Source organism: Pristiophorus japonicus, unplaced genomic scaffold (assembly GCF_044704955.1).
Source record: "Pristiophorus japonicus isolate sPriJap1 unplaced genomic scaffold, sPriJap1.hap1 HAP1_SCAFFOLD_258, whole genome shotgun sequence".
Taxonomy (NCBI): domain Eukaryota; kingdom Metazoa; phylum Chordata; class Chondrichthyes; family Pristiophoridae; genus Pristiophorus; species Pristiophorus japonicus.
In genome coordinates, this window is record NW_027252318.1 from 430423 (window position 1) to 448752 (window position 18330).

At 47.9% G+C, this 18330-nt stretch overlaps 3 protein-coding genes and 1 pseudogene across 4 annotated transcripts in view; 2 read left to right on the forward strand and 2 right to left on the reverse strand.

The window, feature by feature from the left end:
- The window catches only part of LOC139247122 (nuclear factor 7, ovary-like), a 640289-nt gene that overhangs the window by 321249 nt on the left and 300710 nt on the right, over positions 1-18330 (reverse strand). The window lies entirely within an intron of this gene.
- The window catches only part of LOC139247112 (zinc finger protein 432-like), a 521915-nt pseudogene that overhangs the window by 184040 nt on the left and 319545 nt on the right, over positions 1-18330 (reverse strand).
- LOC139247117 (zinc finger protein 432-like) overlaps positions 1-18330 on the forward strand; it is a 420986-nt gene that overhangs the window by 126483 nt on the left and 276173 nt on the right. The gene's annotated exons all lie outside the window — the stretch shown is intronic.
- LOC139247108 (zinc finger protein 383-like) lies at positions 5212-14242 on the forward strand. Of its 2 annotated transcripts, none has more exons than XM_070871515.1 (2): positions 5212-5289; positions 12992-14242. In XM_070871515.1, exon 2 carries the CDS (start codon positions 13346-13348, stop codon positions 14102-14104), a length of 759 nt encoding a protein of 252 aa, XP_070727616.1. In that variant the 5' UTR covers positions 5212-5289; positions 12992-13345; the 3' UTR covers positions 14105-14242. The 2 variants fall into 2 exon arrangements, with proteins under 2 accessions (XP_070727616.1, XP_070727617.1); XM_070871516.1 differs by lacking the exon at positions 5212-5289 and adding an exon at positions 5451-5555.

Below are 18330 nucleotides of genomic sequence, written 5' to 3' on the forward strand. Positions count from 1 at the left end.
GATGGCCGTGTATCTAGCCTGGCACCAGTGGTGGTGGGGGGGGGTGGGATAGGGCACCGACCCACATGATGGTCAATTACCGAGCCTGGCACCAGGGGCGGGGAGGGCACCAGGAAAACCATTGGCTCATTGGTTGTCACGTGTGTGTCCAGCGGGGCGGGAGCTGCGGGTTTTACCATCAGTGACAGGCCCAGATTACCCAGGTGTATCGGCGCTGCATGGCCCATGGGACAGGAACAAGAAGGAGAGAATGTTCTGAAGTTCTATCCTGTACTTACAGTGATGACTTTTGTAAACTCCTTTTAAAGAATATTAGAAGGAGAAGATTAGCACACGGGAACATCAAACCCAAAGATCACGTCCCTATCTGCCAGATTTAGTCGATTCATCAAGGGCTGATTATCATCGGCCTTTTACATAAGAACATAAGAAATAGGAGCAGGAGTAGGCCAAATGGCCCCTGGAGCCTGCTCTGCCATTTAATACAATCATGGCCGATCTGATTGTAGACTCAGGTCCACTTTCCTGCTTGCTCCCCATAACCCCTTAATCCCTTATCAGTTAAGAAACTTTCTACCTCTGACTTAAATTTATTCAATGTCCCAGCTTCCACAGTTCTCTGAGGCAGCGAATTCCACAGATTTACAACCCTGAGAGAAGAAATTTCTCCTCATCTCAGTTTTAAATGGGCGGCCCCTTATTCTAAGATTATGCCCCCAAGTTCTAGTCTCCCCTCTCAGTGGAAACATCCTCTCTGCATCCACCTTGTCAAGCCCCCTCATAATCTTATATGTTTCGATAAGATCACCTCTCATTCTTCTGAATTGCAATGAATATAGGCCCATTCTCCTCAACCTTTCCTCGTAAGTCAACCCCCTCATCTCCGGAATCAACCTAGCGAACCTTCTCTGAACTGCCTCCAAAGCAAGTACATCCTTTCGTAAATATGGAAACCAAGGCAGTATTCCAGGTGTGGCCTCACCAATACCCTGTACAACAAGCAAGACTTCCCTGTTTTTATACTCCATCCCCTTTGCAATAAAAGCCAAGATACCATTGGCCTTCCTGATCACTTGCTGTACCTGAATACTAACCTTTTGTGTTTCATGCACAAATAACCCAGGTCCCGCTGCACTGTAGCACTTTGCAATTTTTCTCCATTTAAATAATAACTTGCTCTTTGATTTGTTTTGCCAAAGTGCATGACCCTCACTTTCCAACATTATACTCCATCTGCCAAATTTTTGCCCACTCACTTAGCCTGTCTATTGTTTTGCAGGTTTTTTGTGTCCTCCTCACACATTGCTTTTTATCACATCTTTGCATCGTCAGCGAACTTGGTTACGTTACACTCGGTCCTTTCTTCCAAGTTGTTAACATAGATTGTAAATAGTTGGGGTCCCAGCAGCACCCCACTAGTTACTGATTGCCAACCTGAGAATGAACCATTTATCCCGACTCTCTGTTTTCTGTTAGCCAATCCTCTATCCATGCTAATATATTACCCCCAACCCCGTGAACTTTTATCTTGCGCAGTAACCTTTTATTTGGCACCTTCTCAAATGCCTTCTGCAAATCCAAATACACCAAATCCACTGGTTCCCCTTTATCCACCCTGTTCGTTACATCCTCAAAGAATTCCAGCAATTTGTCAAACATGACTTCCCCTTCATAAATCCATGCTGACTCTGCCTGACCGAATTATGCTTTTCCAAATGTCCTGCTCCTGCTTCTTTAATAATGGACTCCAACATTTTCCCAACCACAGATGTTAGGCTAACTGGTCTAGTTTCCTGCTTTTTGTCTGCCTCCTTTTTTAAATAGTGGTGTTACATTTGCCGTTTTCCAATCTGCTGGGACCTCTCCAGAATCCAGAGAATTTTGGTAAATTATAACCAATGCATCCACTATCCCTGCCATTACTTCTCTTAAGACCCTAGGATGCAAGTCATCAGATCCAGGGGATTTATCCACCTTTAGTCCCATTATCTTACTTCTTAGTGATTGTGATCAGTTCCTCCCCCGCTATAGCCCCTTGACTATCCACTGTTGCAATATTGTTTGTGTCCTCTACCATAAAGACTGATACAAAATATTTATTCAGAGTTTCTGCCATCTCCATGTTCCCCATCACTAATTCCCGTTCTCATCCTCTGAGGGATCAACATTTACTTTAGCCACTCTTTTCCTTTTTATATACCGAGAGAAACTCTTGCTATCTGTTTTTATATTTTGTGCTAGTTTACTTTCACAGTCTATCTTCCCTTTCTTAATGATTTTTTTAGTCATTCTTTGCTGGCTTTTAAAAGCTTCCCAATCTTCTGTCCTTCCTAGTTTTCGCCACTTTGTATGCCCTTGTTTTTAATTGGATACCGTCCTTTATTTCTTTAGTTAGCCACGGATGGCTATCTTTTCTTTTACACCCTCAATGGAACTGGAACTGGATTGCAGTGGGACTTTCAGGAGAATATTAAAGTTGGGAACCACAGAAATAATTACAATGAGCGTCAATATCAGGGCAACTTATTCCGGGGCATTTATTCATCGTGGGCCACCCCGACCTGTGAGAGGACACCACCGCAGGTCGGGAGGATAAAAGAGCAGCGTGGGTCCTGGGACATCGAGGGCCACCCTGACCTGTGAGAGGTCACCACCGCAGGTCGGGAGGATAAAAGAGCAGCATGGGTCCTGGGACATCGCGGGCCACCCTGACCTGTGAGAGGACATATTCTCATCTGTTCCATGTAATGCTTTCATCTGCATAGTGCTACATGTAACGTGATTCATGATCGGTATTGAAATGTATCCTGGAATGTAATGTAATCCTGTTATTATCTGCTCCATGTAATACCCTTATTTGCACAGTACTACATGTAACGTGATTTACAGATTGTACTAAACTGTACCTTGAAATGAAATGCACGCTAGTGCATCGTATGGAACTGCTGTCAGCATCCAAACGAATTGTATGGAATTGCTGACCACAAGGTACTGAACTATTTTCCAATGTATTGTGAAAATTTTATATGAATAAAGTACATTTTTGAAGAAAAAAAAGCCACCGCGGGTCGGGAGGATAAAAGAGCATACCACTGCAGCTTCCAGAGTGAGCTGCTACAAGTGTGCAACGGCTTCGAGGTGGGCGACTGGATGACATCAGCAAAACCCAGGTCGCAGTTTGGAGCGTGGGCAGGAACATCGACGGGGTCCAGGTACAGCGGAGGAGCGGGATGGTCGGGGCGGATGAGCGGTGAGAGATCGTGGCGGAGAAACAGTGAGAGATTGTGGCGGAGGTGCGGTGAGAGATCGTGGCGGAGGTGCGGTGAGAGATCGTGGCGGAGGAACGGTGAGAGATCGTGGCGGAGGAACGGTGAGAGATCGTGGCGGAGGAACGGTGAGAGATCGTGGCGAAGGTGCGCTGAGAGATCGTGGCGGAGGTGCGGTAAATGAGGGTACGGGGCCCAGAAGAGCCGAGAGCCCAGGGGCAGCACGGGCCTGCCCACACTGCGATATGTGTGCGCACTAGGTCCTTGCAGCAGAGCAGGTCTCCTGCCGTCCTGATTAACCCTTGCCGCTGGATAAAGGCCGAGCTCTGTCAAGCCCGTATGGTGGCTGGTGTGAGACGGTCACCACACGTTAAAACAATCCAGGCACAGGCATCTTCCACCCTTCAATTGGAGTTCAGGACTGGAATATCGGCTCCTTCATTGAAACATCTGCAAACCCATGTGGAAGCAAGTCATCCTGGTTCCAGGGAGCGCTGATGATGATGAAGACCATTCTCGGGGAGGTTGCGGGTATTCCCGGGATTCTGTAGATATTGTGGGAGGCAGATTAGTTCGGTGACAATCGCAGATCCGCCTCGGAATAGACAAAACAATCTGTGACCCTCCTGTGAAGCGCCTGGGGACCTTTTACTGTGTTAAAGGCACTATATAAACACAAGTTGCTGTTGTTGTCCCGCCAATCCCTCTTTTTTTCATAGGCAGTCCCTCGGAATCGAGGAAGACTTGCTTCCACTCCTAAAATGAGTTTTTTGGTGGTTGAACAGTCCAATACGAGAGCCACAGACCCTGACACAGGTGGGACAGATATTTGTCGGAGGAAGGTGGGGATGGCACTGATTTATCACACGTTCCTTCCGCTGCCTGCGCCTGACCTCTTCACACTCGCGGCGTTGAGATTCGAAGAGCTCAACAACCTCCCGATCCACTTCCTCCACTTAGGGCGGTCTTTGGCCAGGGACTCCCAGGTGTCAGTAGGGATTTTGCACTTTATCAGGGAGGCTTTGAGGGTGTCCTTGTAACGTTTCGTCTGCCCACCTTTGGCTCATTTGCCGTGACGGAGCTCCGCATAGAGCGCTTGCTTTGGGAGCCCCGTGTCTGGCATGCGGACAATGTGGCCTGCCCAGCGGAGCTGACCGAGTGTGGTCAGTGCTTCAATGCTGGGGATGTTGGCCTGGTCGAGGACGCTAACGTTGGTGTGTCTGTCCTCCCAGGGGATTTGCAGGATCTTGCGGAGACATCGTTGGTGGTATTTCTCCAGCGACTTAAGCTGTCTGCTGTACATGGTCCATGTCTCTGAGCCATACAGGAGGGCGGCTATTACTACAGCCCTGTAGACCATGAGCTTGGTGGTAGGTTTGAGGACCTGGTCTTCAAACACTCTTTTCCTCAGGCGGCCGAAGGCTGCACTGGCGCACTGGAGGCGGTGTTGGATCTGGTGGTCAATGCCTGCCCTTGTTGATAAGAGACTCCCGAGGTTTGGGGAATGGTCCCCGGTGTCCAGGGCCGCGCCGTGGACCTTGCTGACTGGGGGGCAGTGTTGTGCGGCGGGGACAGGCTGCTGGAGGACCTTTGTCTTACGGATGTTCAGTGTAAGGCCCGAGCTCTCGGCCGCCTCAGTAAATAGTCACAATGTCCTGGAGTGGAACACAGGGGCAAAGGTCACCGCCCGTTAAACATTCAAATATTTCAACCCAACCGCCAAGCTCCGAGCGCGAGCCTCGCTCAACCCAAATCAAGGCCGCAAACCCCGCCTCCCGGCAGCGCTGATTGGCCAGGGGCGGCCCGGTGAGGAGCTCCCGGGGGAAGCGGATTGGCCGGAGCGCCTGTCACTCAGAGTGAGGGAGGCGGGTTTGCGGTGGCGGGGCTCTCCCGGGGGAAGCGGATTGGCCGGAGCGTCTGTCACTCAGAGTGAGGGAGGCGGACCCGGGCCTCAGTGGGACTCGGAGCTCGGGCAGTGTGTTTGGGCCGGGCGCCAGTGACGCGGCGCTGGGCCCTTGTGTCGGTGAGTTGGAGCCGCCTGGTTTTATACCCGGGGGGTGAGGGCTGGGATGAGGGGAGGGGGGATTGAGGAGGAGGGGGATGTGTTTGCTCCAGTCTGTACTATATATAATGTGTTGAATGTTGTTGTGGATTGTTACACAGGGGAAACACATTGAAACAGTGTTTGCAATGACAGGGTCTGCTGCCCAGTGAGTGAGCCACAGGCCTGGCTGCTGGGTACAGGATGTGCTGCAGAGGGCACAGATCAAATGTTTCATCTATTGGAAGGTAATGCACCTAATTCCGGACCTGCCAAGTCTGTTATTTGGAGTGGGCACCATATAGCGGATCATTTTTAAATTCACAAACCGCAGCCGTGCCTTCAGCTGCCTGGGCCCTGAGCTCTGGATTCTCTCCCTAAACCTCTCCGCCTCTCTACCCCTCTCCTTTAAAGCGCTCCTTAAAACCTGCCTCTTTTACCAGCTTTTGGTCACCTGTCTTAATATCTCCTCACGTGGCTCAGTGTTGACACCGATTTAAGAAGCGGGGTGAAATGAAACTTTGTTTTTTTAAACACAGCGAGTTGTTGTGATCTGGAACTACTTTTGAAGTGTACTTGTGGTTGTAATGTAGGAAACGTGGCCGTCAATCTGCACACGGCAAGCTCCCACAAGCAGCAATGTGTTAGCGACCAAATAATATGTTTTTGTTGATGTTGGTTGAGGGATAAATATTGGCCAGGGCGTTGTGGATAACTTCCCCTGCTCTTCAAAATAGTGCCATGAGATCTTTTACATCCACCTGAGGGGGTAGACGGGGGCTCGGTTTAAGATTTCATCCGAAAGACGGCACCTCCGACAGTGCAGCGCTCCCTCAGCACTGCATTGGTGTGTCAGCCTAGATTCTGTGCTCAAGGTGGAGCAGGACTTAAACTTATAACCTTCTGAGTCTTAAAAAAACCCAAGCTGGTAATACAGAAAAATAGACAGGAGGAGTTGGGGGCAGGTCTTGGTGCAATTATCTCCCTCCTGTCACACTATATGAAGGCACAGTTTTAAGAGGATGACTTCTTTACCCAGAGAGTGTTGAGAATGTGGAATTTGCTGCTGCATGGAGTTGTTGAGGCGAATAGCATAGATGCAATTAAGGGGAAACTAGGTTCTTTATTATTCTCTATTGTCATCCTTTATTATCAGGGTCCCCCCCCCGCTTACCATTCGAGTCTGCTCCCCCGTTCAATAAGATCATGGTTAATCTTTGACCTTAACTCTACTTTCCTGCCCAATCCCCATATCCCTTGATTCCCCCAGAGTCCAAAAATCTATCGATCTCAGCCTTAAATATACTCAGAGACTCAGCATCCATAGCCCTTTGGGTTACAGTTACAGAATTCCAAAGATTCACATCCCTCTCAGCGAAGAAATTCCTCCTCATCTCGGTCTTAAATGGCCGACCCCTTATCCTGAGACTATGTCCCCTAGTTCTAGACTCTCCAGATGGGAAACAACCTCTCAGCATCTACCCTATCAGTCCCCCCTCAGAATCTTGTGTTTCAATGAGAACACCTCTCTTTCTTTTTAACTCCAGAGAGTATGGGACCCAACGTACATTGGGGAGGGGGGATGGGAAGGAGGAGAGGAAGGGGGATGGGATGGGGAATGGTGAGGCAGAGGAGGGATACAATTTAATGCGGATGAGTGTGAAGTGATGTATTTTGGGACAAACAACATGGAGAGGCAGTGTAACCTAAATCGTGCTATTTTGTGGGTTGTGAAAGAACAGAAGGAATTGGGTAAATGTTCACAAACCTTTGAAGGTGGCAGGGCAAGTTGATAAGACAGTGAAGAAAGCTTGTGGGATACTTGGCTTTGTAAATGGGGGCATTGAATTCAATACAAGGAAGTCATGCTGAACCTTTATAAATCACTGGTTAGGCCTCAGGGTGGTGGAAGCAGATTCCGTTGGGACGTTCAAAGGGCAATTGGACATGTAGTTGGAGAGAACTAATTTGCAGGGTTATGGGGAAAGGATTGGGTGTGGGAATAAATTGGACAGCTCTTTCACAGAATGAACAGCTTTAATCTCCTTGGTGTCTTTGACATCCAGGCCCACATCACATCCCTGCTGTCTACTCTGCTGTGCCTGAATATATTTTTTTCCTCTAATTTACTTTTTTTTTCAAATTCATTTGACTGAGTTGTGGAAATCTGGAACTCCCTCCCTTAAAAGACTGAATACGAGGATCAAACAATTCAACATTTTCAAAACTGAGATGGGTAAATTGTTGTTGGTTAAGGGCATCAAGGGATATGGAGCAGAAGTGGGTAAATGCAGTTGAGGTACAGATCTCACTGAATGGTGGAACAGGCTCCTCCTGTCCCTGTGCACCATCCTCTGCAGTCAGCCATGTTTATAATATTCCCACAACACTGGAGTTCCCGAGTGCCACAGTAGCCTCGTGTTTTGGAATTGCTGATTCCGAATGCATTCAGCATTCACGTCTATACAGCTTACTGTAGATGTTCCATCTTTTGGCCCCTAGTTTACCCTTGTTAATGTTACCTGGTTCTTGTATATCTCCCACCTGCTGTCTAGATTCCACTCTGTAATCAATGTCATTTGGATCACCTTTCCTCCTGGCCTGCTCCCTCCTCCAATGTAAATGCTTCTTGCAGCTACTTCAATGTTCCTGACCAGTTCCATGGTTTTTATTTGGTCATCTCTCTCCCATTTTTTCTCAGAAGAACACCGCCATTTACTTTTCTAAGTCCCAGTATTATTTTCGCAGCAGACTGACAGTTATTCATATTTGAAATATTCTTTGCAAGCATCTTTTTCACCAAAAACTGGAAGTATAACAAAGGAAATTGCCTTGATTTTTCCAAGCCATTCTTGCATGGGAAGCTTGAGTCCTTACAGGATTTCTTACACTGTCATTTAGCCCTTTCTGCTGCTCCTCCAGTACCTTTTGTCATTTATCTTCAATGTGCACAGACCTATTTCTCGGTTCGCAATTCATCATCATTACCACACTCATCACCCACCTCCCTACAGCCAGAATCTCCCTGCACCTCACCAACTGCATCACCACCCACCTCCCTACAGCCAGAATCTCCCTGCACCTCACCAACTGTATCACAACCCACCTCCCTACAGCCAGAATCTCCCTGCACCTCACCAACTGCATCACCACCCACCTCCCTACAGCCAGAATCTCCCTGCACCTCACCAACTGCATCACAACCCACCTCCCTACAGCCAGAATCTCCCTGCACCTCACCAACTGCATCACAACCCACCTCCCTACAGCCAGAATCTCCCTGCACCTCACCAACTGCATCACCACCCACCTCCCTACAGCCAGAATCTCCCTGCACCTCACCAACTGCATCACAACCCAACAACCTACAGCCAGAATCTCCCTGCACCTCACCAACTGCATCACAACCCACCTCCCTACAGCCAGAATCTCCCTGCACCTCACCAACTGCATCACAACCCACCTCCCTACAGCCAGAATCTCCCTGCACCTCACCAACTGCATCACAACCCACCTCCCTACAGCCAGAATCTCCCTGCACCTCACCAACTGCATCACCACCCACCTCCCTACAGCCAGAATCTCCCTGCACCTCACCAACTGCATCACCACCCACCTCCCTACAGCCAGAATCTCCCTGCACCTCACCAACTGCATCACAACCCACCTCCCTACAGCCAGAATCTCCCTGCACCTCACCAACTGCATCTTTGTCCGAACAATGTTCTCTGGCTTCTGAACTACTTCCTCCATGACTTGGTCTTCTGCATTAGGAGTTAGTGCTTGATCTATTTGAACGGAGAGCCTTTCCTGTTTTCTTAGATAACCCGTAAAATTTTAAGTGTGCACATCTTAAGCATACTTATGAAAGGAGATACTTGCTTTGGAGGCAGTTCAGAGAAGGTTCACAAGGTTGATTCTGGAGATAAGGGGGTTGACTTATGAGGAAAGGCCTCTACTCATTAGAATTCAGAAGAATGAGAGGTGATCTTATCGAAACGTATAAGATTATTGTTATGTATGCATGTCAATGATGTAATGATGTACTGAACACTGGACCTGAATGTACCTTCACCCTGTATATACCTTACCTGTACACCAGAGGGTGCTGCTGCTGGAGACCCATTGGTCACCTGTACACTGCAGGTAACCCAGTATAAAAGGGAGCTCACCTCTTGGTGTCCTCACTTTAGGAGCTGCAATAAAGGACTACAGTCTGTTCAGTTCGAGTGCCATACCCCTGCCTCGTGGAGTCATTAACAGAGTGCCTACATACACAATAATTATGAGGGGGCTTGACAAGATGGATGTAGGGAGGATATTTCCACTGATGGGGGAGACTAAAACTAGAGAGCAAAATCTTAGAATAAGGGGCCGCCCATTTAAAACTGAGATGAAGAGAAATTTCTTCTGAGGGTTGTGGATCTGTGGAACTCACTGCCTCAGAGAGCTGTGGAAGCTGGGACATTGAATAAATTTAAGACCGAAATAGACAGTTCCTTAAACGATAAGGGAATAAGGCGTTATGGGGAGCGGGCAGGGAGGTGGACCCGAGTCCGTGATCGGATCAGCCATGATCAGCTTGAATGATGGAGCAGGCTCGAGGGGCCGTATGGCCTACTCCTGCTCCTATTAAGTTCTTATACCAGACAAGAGTACATGTAAATATTATTCATATGGACTTCAAATAAGATGATAAATGAAATGGAAGCATGTAATGTCTGATGCAGGACTTAATGCAATTATCAAATAATGATCACGACTATTGTAAAAGCAGTCGACCAATCTATTCAATTCATTAGTAAGAAAAAACTGATGTAAATCATTAACCTGTTAACCTGTGGGTTCTTTCATGGCATAAAACTGGAAAATTAATGCACAAGGTTATTCACAACTGATTTTACATAGGATATACAGCACAGAAACAGGCCATTCGGCCCAACTAGTCCGTGCTAGCGTTTCTGCTCCACTCGAGCCTCCTCCTGTCTTTCCTCATAGAAATCTAACAAATCTGGGGGTCCTTGTGCATGAAACACAAAGTTAGTATGCAGGTACAGCAAGTAATCAGGAAGGCCAATGAAATGTTGGTCTTTATTGCAATGGGTCGAGAGTATAAAAGCAGAGAAGTCCTGCTACAACTGTACAGGGTATTGATGAGGCCACACCTGGAGTACTGCATACAGTTTTGGTCTCTGTATTTAAGGATATACTTGCATTGGAGACTGTTCAGAGAAGGTTCACTAGGTTGATTCTGGAGATGACGGGGTTGACTTATGAAGGTAGGTTGAGTAGATTGGGCCTATACCCATTGGAATTTAGAAGAATGAGAGGTGATCTTATCGAAACATATGATATGAAGGGGGCTCGACAAGGTGGATGCAGAGAGGATATTTCTACTCATAGGGGAAACTAAAACTAGGGGACATAGTCTTAGAATAAGGGGCCGCCCATTTAAAACTGAGATGAGGAGGAATTTCTTCTGAGGGTTGTAAATCTGTGGAATTCTCCGTCCCAGAGAGCTGTAGAGACTGGGTCATTGAATATATTTAAGGCCCCGAACAAGGGACTGCACAAAGCCGCGCGCTGCGGCTCAGACAATCAGCGGTGCACGTCCCGCCCCTCGGGCTCCCCGATTGGTTGGAGGACCCGCCGGCTCGCTGCTCCAGGCCGCCCCACTCGCTCCCCATTGGTCGGAAGCTCCCGTCAATCAGGCCGTGGGCCCGTGTCACGTGTCCTACGAGCGTGCTCCGCCAAACTGGTGGAAACTGGTCTCGGGACCCGGGTGTGCGTACTCTCAGGTTTGGATTTCCCTTTATTCTCTCCCCCGCTGCCCCCCGCGCAATTCTCTACCCAATCGGAGCAGAGAAAACTCCGATTGCGGCTCTTAAACAGACACAAACGCCTTTCCCCGGAAGGCCCCATGCCGACTCCGTGCTACGGGATCCGAGTGCGCAGGTGCAGCTCCGAGTGTGGGGGGAGGGGGCGGTTGGTGTCCTCTGGGCATATGCGGTTATTACCATTGCGACCGAGAGGGAGGCGTTGTGCCGGACACGGTTCCCGGTGCGCAGGCGTGGACTCTGGGCTGTCAATCACCCATCAGGCAGTGCGACTGCTGGTGAGACCTGTGACATCATACAATCCCAGACATTTACAGCACAGGAGGAGGCCATTGGGCCCATCGTGTCCCTGCCAGCCGGCACAGAGCTCTCTGGCCTAATCCCACTTTACAGCTCTTGGTCTGTAGCCCTGTAGGTAACGGCACAAAAAAGAAAGACTTACATTTATACAGCGCCTTTCACGACGATTGGCATCTCAAAGTTCTTTACAGAGAACGAAGTACTGTTGGAGCATAGTCACTGTTGCAATGTGGGAAATGCAGTGGCTAATTTGAGCACAGCAAGCTGCCACAAACAGCAATGTGATAATGACCAGATAAACTATTTTTGTTATGTTGATTGAGGGATAAATATTGGCCAGGACACCAGGGATAAATATTGGCCAGGACACCAGGGATAACTCCCCTGCTCTTCTTCGAAATAGTGCCAATGGATCTTTTACGTCCACCAGAGAGAGAGCAGACGGGGCCTCGGTTTGATGTCTCATCCGAAAGTCAGCTCCTCTCCCTCAGCACGACACTGGTGTGTCAGCCTAGATTTTTTTTTGTGCTCAAGTCTCTGGAGTGGGTCTTGAACTCACAACCTTCTGTCTCAGATGAGAGTGCTACCCACTGAGCTACAGCTGACCCCTCTGCTAAGGGACATAGGTCCTTGCTATCCACTCGATCCAGGCCCTCATAATTTTATACACCTCATTTAGGTCTCCCCTCTAATCCTTCTACCAATTACTTTAATTCTCTGCCCCCTGAGTTATTGACCATTCTGCTAAAGCAAACAGGTCCTTCCTATCCACTCTATCTAGGCCCCTCAAGTGCACATCCAGGTACTTTTAAATGCTATGAGGGTTTCTGCCTCTACCACCCTTTCAGGCAGTGAGTTCCAGACTCCCACCATCCTCTGGGTGAAAAAAACTTCTCAAATCCCATCTACACCTTCGACCAATTACTTTAAATCTATGCCCCCCCAGTTATTGACCCTGCTACTAAGGGAAATAGGTCCTTCCTATCCACTCTATCTTGGCCCCTCATAATTTTATACACCTCAATGAGGTCTCCCCTCTGTTCCAAAGAAAACAACCCCAGCCTATCCAATCTGTCCTCATAGATAAAATTCTCCAGTCCAGGCAACATCCAAGTAAATCTTTGTACCCTCTCTGGTGCAATCACATCTTTCGTGTAATGTGGTGACCAGAACTGCACACAGTACTCTAGCTGTGGCCTAACTAGAACCCAGCCAGTCAGCACCTTCAGGGGAGGAGAGGGAAGGGAACCAGTGAGTGCAGAACTGAACCCAGCCAAAGTCAGCACCTTCAGGGTCAGAGAGGGAGGGGAACCAGTGAGTGTAGAACTGAACCCAGCCAGAGTCAGCACCTTCAGCAAGAAGGAAAAAATGTTGGAGATGATGTAATGGGTTTGGATTTCAGCATGGGGAGTAGGGATAGTGTGTGTGATGGGGATTTACAGCTGTGGGGACACCAGAGAGGAATGTGTGTACCATAGAAACTAGAATTGACTGTTCTGAATTTCTATCCTGTCCTTAGTGATGACTTTTGTAAACTCCTTTTACAGGGGATTAGAAAAGGAAGATTTGTAGATGGGAAACTCACACCAAACATCACCAAGATCTGACAGTCACTCGATCCACCGCAACATGAATATCATAGGCCTCTAAATGTGGAAAGAGAAATGTTTGTCTGTTCTGTCTGTGGGAAAAGATTTCAAACATCAGTGTGATTGGAAAAGTACCGAGACACACACACCCGAGTGAGTGTTCCTGTGCAGACTGTGGAAAGAGCTTTAACCAGTTACAGCCTGAAAAAACATCGCACCATTCACAGCGGGGAGAAACTGTACATATGTTGTGTGTGTGGACCAGGCTTCAACTGATCGTTCAATCTGGAGAGACACAAGGACACCCGCACCATGGAGAATCCGTGGAAATGTAGGGACTGTGGAAAGGGATTCCGTTCCCCGTCCCTGCTGGAAATTCATCGACGCAGTCACACTGGGGAGAGGCCGTACACCTGCTCTGTGTGTGGGAAGGGATTTACTATTTCATCCAACCTCATTGAACACCAGCGAGTTCACACCGGGGAGAGGCCATTCACCTGCTCAGAGTGTGGGAAGAGATTCACTTGTTCATCTCACCTCACTCATCACAAACGAATTCACACTGGAGAGAGACCATTTGTCTGCTGTGTGTGTGGGAAAGGATTCATGAAATCATCTCACCACCTGAGACACCTGCGTTTTCACACTGACGAGAGACCGTTTACCTGCTCCTTGTGTGGGAAGGGATTCACAAATTCATCCAACCTTCTGGCTCACCAGCGTATCCACACTGGGGAGAGGCCGTTTACCTGCTCTGAGTGTGGGAAGGGATTCAGTCAGTCATCCAGTCTGCTGAGACACCAGCGAGTTCACACTGGGGAGAGGCCATTCACCTGCTGTGTGTGTGGGAAGGGATTCACTCAGTCATGCAATCTCACTGCACACCAAGTTGTTCACACCAATAGGAGACCATTTAAATGTTATAACTGTGAGAAGAGCTTTAAAAGCAGAAGTGATCTGAGGAAACACCAACATATCCACACTGGGGAGAGGCCGTTCACCTGCGCTGAGTGTGGGAAGGGATTCACTGCCCCATCCCACCTGCTGAAACACCAGCGAGTTCACAAGTGACTGCAGGGATTGGATTCTGCTGTGAATCACATCGGAACTGAACAGTGTTCATTCTGACAGTCGGGCTGTGTTTCTCCTGTAACTGGGCTGGAATTTTATTTTCTGGATATCTGACAAATAAATCAGCTTTGGTTCCAACACAGTGTGTCGATTCCTTGATTTCTCCAATATAAGAGGAGACTAATTGATATCCTGTTACTGACTGATCCTTTTTTGGAACTTTTCTCCATTTAACAAAGACCTGTCCTTATGTAGCACCTTACCTGACCTCAGGATGTCCCAAAGTGCCAATGAGGTACAACAACATCAAAGTACATTTGAAGTGCATTCACTGTTGCAATGTAGGAAATGCGGCAGACAATTTGCACACAGCAAGCTCCCACGAACAGCAATGTGATACTGGTCAGATAATCTGTTTTAGTGATATTGATTGAAGGCTGATGGGGCCTCGGTTCAGCGATTCATCCGAAAGATGGGAACACTGACAGGGCAGCACTCCCTCAGTACTGCATTGGAATGTCAGCCTAGATTTTGTGCTCAAGTCTCTACAGGTGGACTTGAACCCACAACCTACTGACTCAGAGACAAAACTGCTACCGCTGAGCCACGACTGACACCCGATCATTACTTGTGATTATTTTAATTCTCATACCTTCAGTTACTCTCATGGACAAACCGCAGCTCGCCATACCTTCCAGAGTGTCTCTCCTAGCCTTGGTATCCAGAGAAGGTATTGGTAACATGTCCATGTACCTGCCTGGAAGTGTTTGATGGGACAATGTAGAGGGAGCTTTATCTAACCCGTGCTGTACCTGACTGGAGAGTGTTTATGGCGGACACTAGGTGCTCAGAATACCCCATTCCCCGCCACAGACATCCATCACCTCGATGAGAACATCAGTTAACCCAAAGATAAGAGAAACCCATCAGTTCCTTCCCCGGACACAGATCCGGAGGGACAGTGAGTGTCCCGAACATTGTTGTACAGTGTGCTCGATAGTTCCTCCCGTGGTCTGAGCCTTTTGGTGATGATTTGAATTTGATGCCCTCGAATTACTGACTCATCGACTGGTGGAAATAGTTTATCCTCATTTACCTGATCAAACTTTGAACACCTCCCTCAGATCTCCAATTACCCTTTGTTCTAATGAAAAGAGCCCCAGTTTCTCCAATCTCCCCTGATAACTAAAGCCTCTCTTCCCTGGTATCATCTCAGTGAATCTCTCTGCACCCTCTCCATGGCCTCGACATCCTTCCTGGTGTAAGATCCCCAAAACCTGACACAATATTCGAACTGCAGCCTAACCAATGATTTGTACAGGTTTACATGCCCTCTGCTCTTTTGTACTCCACACCCCTATTTATAAAACCTAGGACCCCATGTGCTGTTTAACCACTTTATCAACATAAAATGGCTAAAATACATTGACTTTAACTTAAATGTGCATCATGGGAAAGAAAAGTTTAGTCTGAGTTAGAAACTCAAACAATCGATTCACTGCAGACAGGTCACCATGGCAACACTGATCAGACATTCCATTCACTGAACCCACTGTTGCAATCTGTAATCAGATCGGGGGAAAGAACAGGGTTTGTCTGTCAGTAACCACAATGTAAGCTCAAACCAGAGTGAGTAACACAATAGATTCGATTATAATGTGTGATGTTGATACCTATAATTGTGGAACTATAAGAAATAACAACTAACAGCAGGCAGGGGAGTTTAGGGATATTGAGAAAATTACTGAAGAAAAGTAACTGCTGGGAACCAGGGAAAGTGACCTTGTAAATCACAAATGAGAGAAGTTCCAGCTGTCTTTTCCTCGCTTCCTGCCAAAACCCAGCTGGGAAGGCAAAGAAGAGTCCGGTGCCAGAGGTGGATCAGTGCAGGGTATAAGAGTGAGGGGAGACTGATGTAAGGGGGCAGTCGGGACTGGAGACACCGGAGATCAAGCTCAGGGCATCCAGCGGGCTGACCTGGTGTCAGTTACTGTGGACACGCAGGACTTGCATCTTTACTCTGATGTGGTAGAGCACAGAGGATCTGCTCAAATTATATTTCTTATGTTAAAGTTGCTAATAATAATTGAATATATTTAAGGTGGAGATAGACAGAGTTTTGAAAGATAAGGGAGTGAAGGGTTATGGGGAGCAGGCAGGGAAGTGGAGTGGAGTTGAGGCCAGGATCAGATCAGCCATGATCTTATTGAATGGCAGAGCGGACTCGAGGGGCCAGATGGCCTACTCCTGCTCCTATTTCTTGTGTTCTAACACTAGACTCTCGATCCTTAATAAGACAAGGAATTAGTAGAATCTTACAATCCTAAATCTCTCTGCTCCTCTACTCCATTGAAAGTTTTACCATTTAATGTACATTTCCTCTCTTTTTCTTCCTCCCAAAATCTATCGCAGCACATTTCTCTGCATTAAATTTCATTTCACATTTACCCGCTCCAATTACTAACCTGTGTATTGACAATGAAGGCACTTAAAGTCCGCTTCAGTTGGCCATGGGTCCTTTTTGGCATTAACTGGAGATTTTGATCATATGCCCCATACACCTAAGCCCAGATCATTTCTCTACATCGAGCAGAGTAATGGTCCCAACACTGACCCAGGAAGACTCCACTGTTTACGCCCTCCAATTCTGACGGGATTGGACAGGTTCGATGCAGGAAGAATGTTCCCGATGTTGGGGAAGTCCAGAACCAGGGTTCACAGTCTAAGGATAAGGGGTAAGCCATTTAGCACCGAGATGAGGAGAAACTTCTTCACTGAGAATTGTGAACCTGTGGAATTCTCTACCACAGAAAGTTGTTGAGACCAATTCATTAGATACATTAAAAAGGGAGTTAGATGTGGCCCTTACAGCTAAAGGGATGGAGGGATATGGAGAGAAAGCAGGAATGGGGTACTGAAGTTGCATCATCAGCCATGATCATATTGAATGGTGGTGCAGGCTCAAAGGGCTGAATGGCCTACTCCTGCACCTACTTTCTATGTTTCTATGAAGAACCTCCATTAACCGCTACTCTGTTTTCTGCCCTAAATCCAACTTCCTATCCAGCTGCCCCACTCCCTTTAATACTCTGAGCCTTAATTTGATCAACAAGCCTCCTGTCCGGCACCTTATCAAACACCTTTTGACAATCCATCTACACAACATCCCCTGCATTTCCTGAAACCCTGCTGTCTGTCCTGAATGAATACATTTCACAAACAAATGTTGGAATGTTTGCTCCGCACCACAGCATTTCATCTGTTTAAAGCCACAACAGAAAGATCCCGTTTTCTCAAGATAAATCAACTTTAAAAATGATGCAGTGTTTCAGCCAATGAGGGAGATCCGGGCTCAGCCCCGCCCACTGAGTGGCACAAGCCCTGCCCCTCACACTGATTGGTTGGAGGACCATCTGACGACTAGCTCTGGCCCCGCCCCGCTCTTCCGAACCCCTGGGGGGGGTCTCCACACACCGAGTGCGGGCCCAGGCCCGAGACAAACTCCGCATTATCCGCCTCCCCACAACTACCCGCCAGTTTCAGACACAAACCCCGAGACAACCAGCAAATGCCGGGAAATCCCCATCGAGTCAGGGAGCGTCTGTAAATGGAGGAGAAATGGGGACTGGTCAGGGAGCGTCTGTAAATGGAGGAGAAATTACTATTTTTAGTTAACAAATGTATCAGTGATTTTAATGGGAATCTTTCCGTGTCCCAGCTCCTGTAAATACTGGCTGTAAAGGGACCGGATTCTCAGGAGGCTCCACAGCGCTGGCTGCTTGTGTGTCAGTGATCTCCCATCACATTAATGTGCTTCTACTGTATGTGTGTTTAATAAAGTGCCAGGAGCACTTCGCAAAAAGTGGGGAACCAGTGAGTGTGGAACTGAACCCAGCCAGACTCAGCACCTTCAGGGGAGGGGAACCAGTGAGTGTAGGACTGAAACTAGCCAGAGTCAGCACCTTCAGGGGAGGAGGGAGGGGAACCAAAAATTGAGGAGCACACCCTTCAGGTAACTATACAGGGACTGCAACCTCTCACATTGAATATATACATGGGCCATGGACTCCTCTAGGCTGCAAAAAACAAACCCAGCCTTGGAATCTGGAAGGGTGTTAAGAACGGCTCTCTTGCTGCTGAAACCCTCATTCTTGCCTTTGTTACCTCTAGATTTGACTACTCCAACTCACTCCTGGCTGGCCTCCCACATTCTACACTACGTAAAC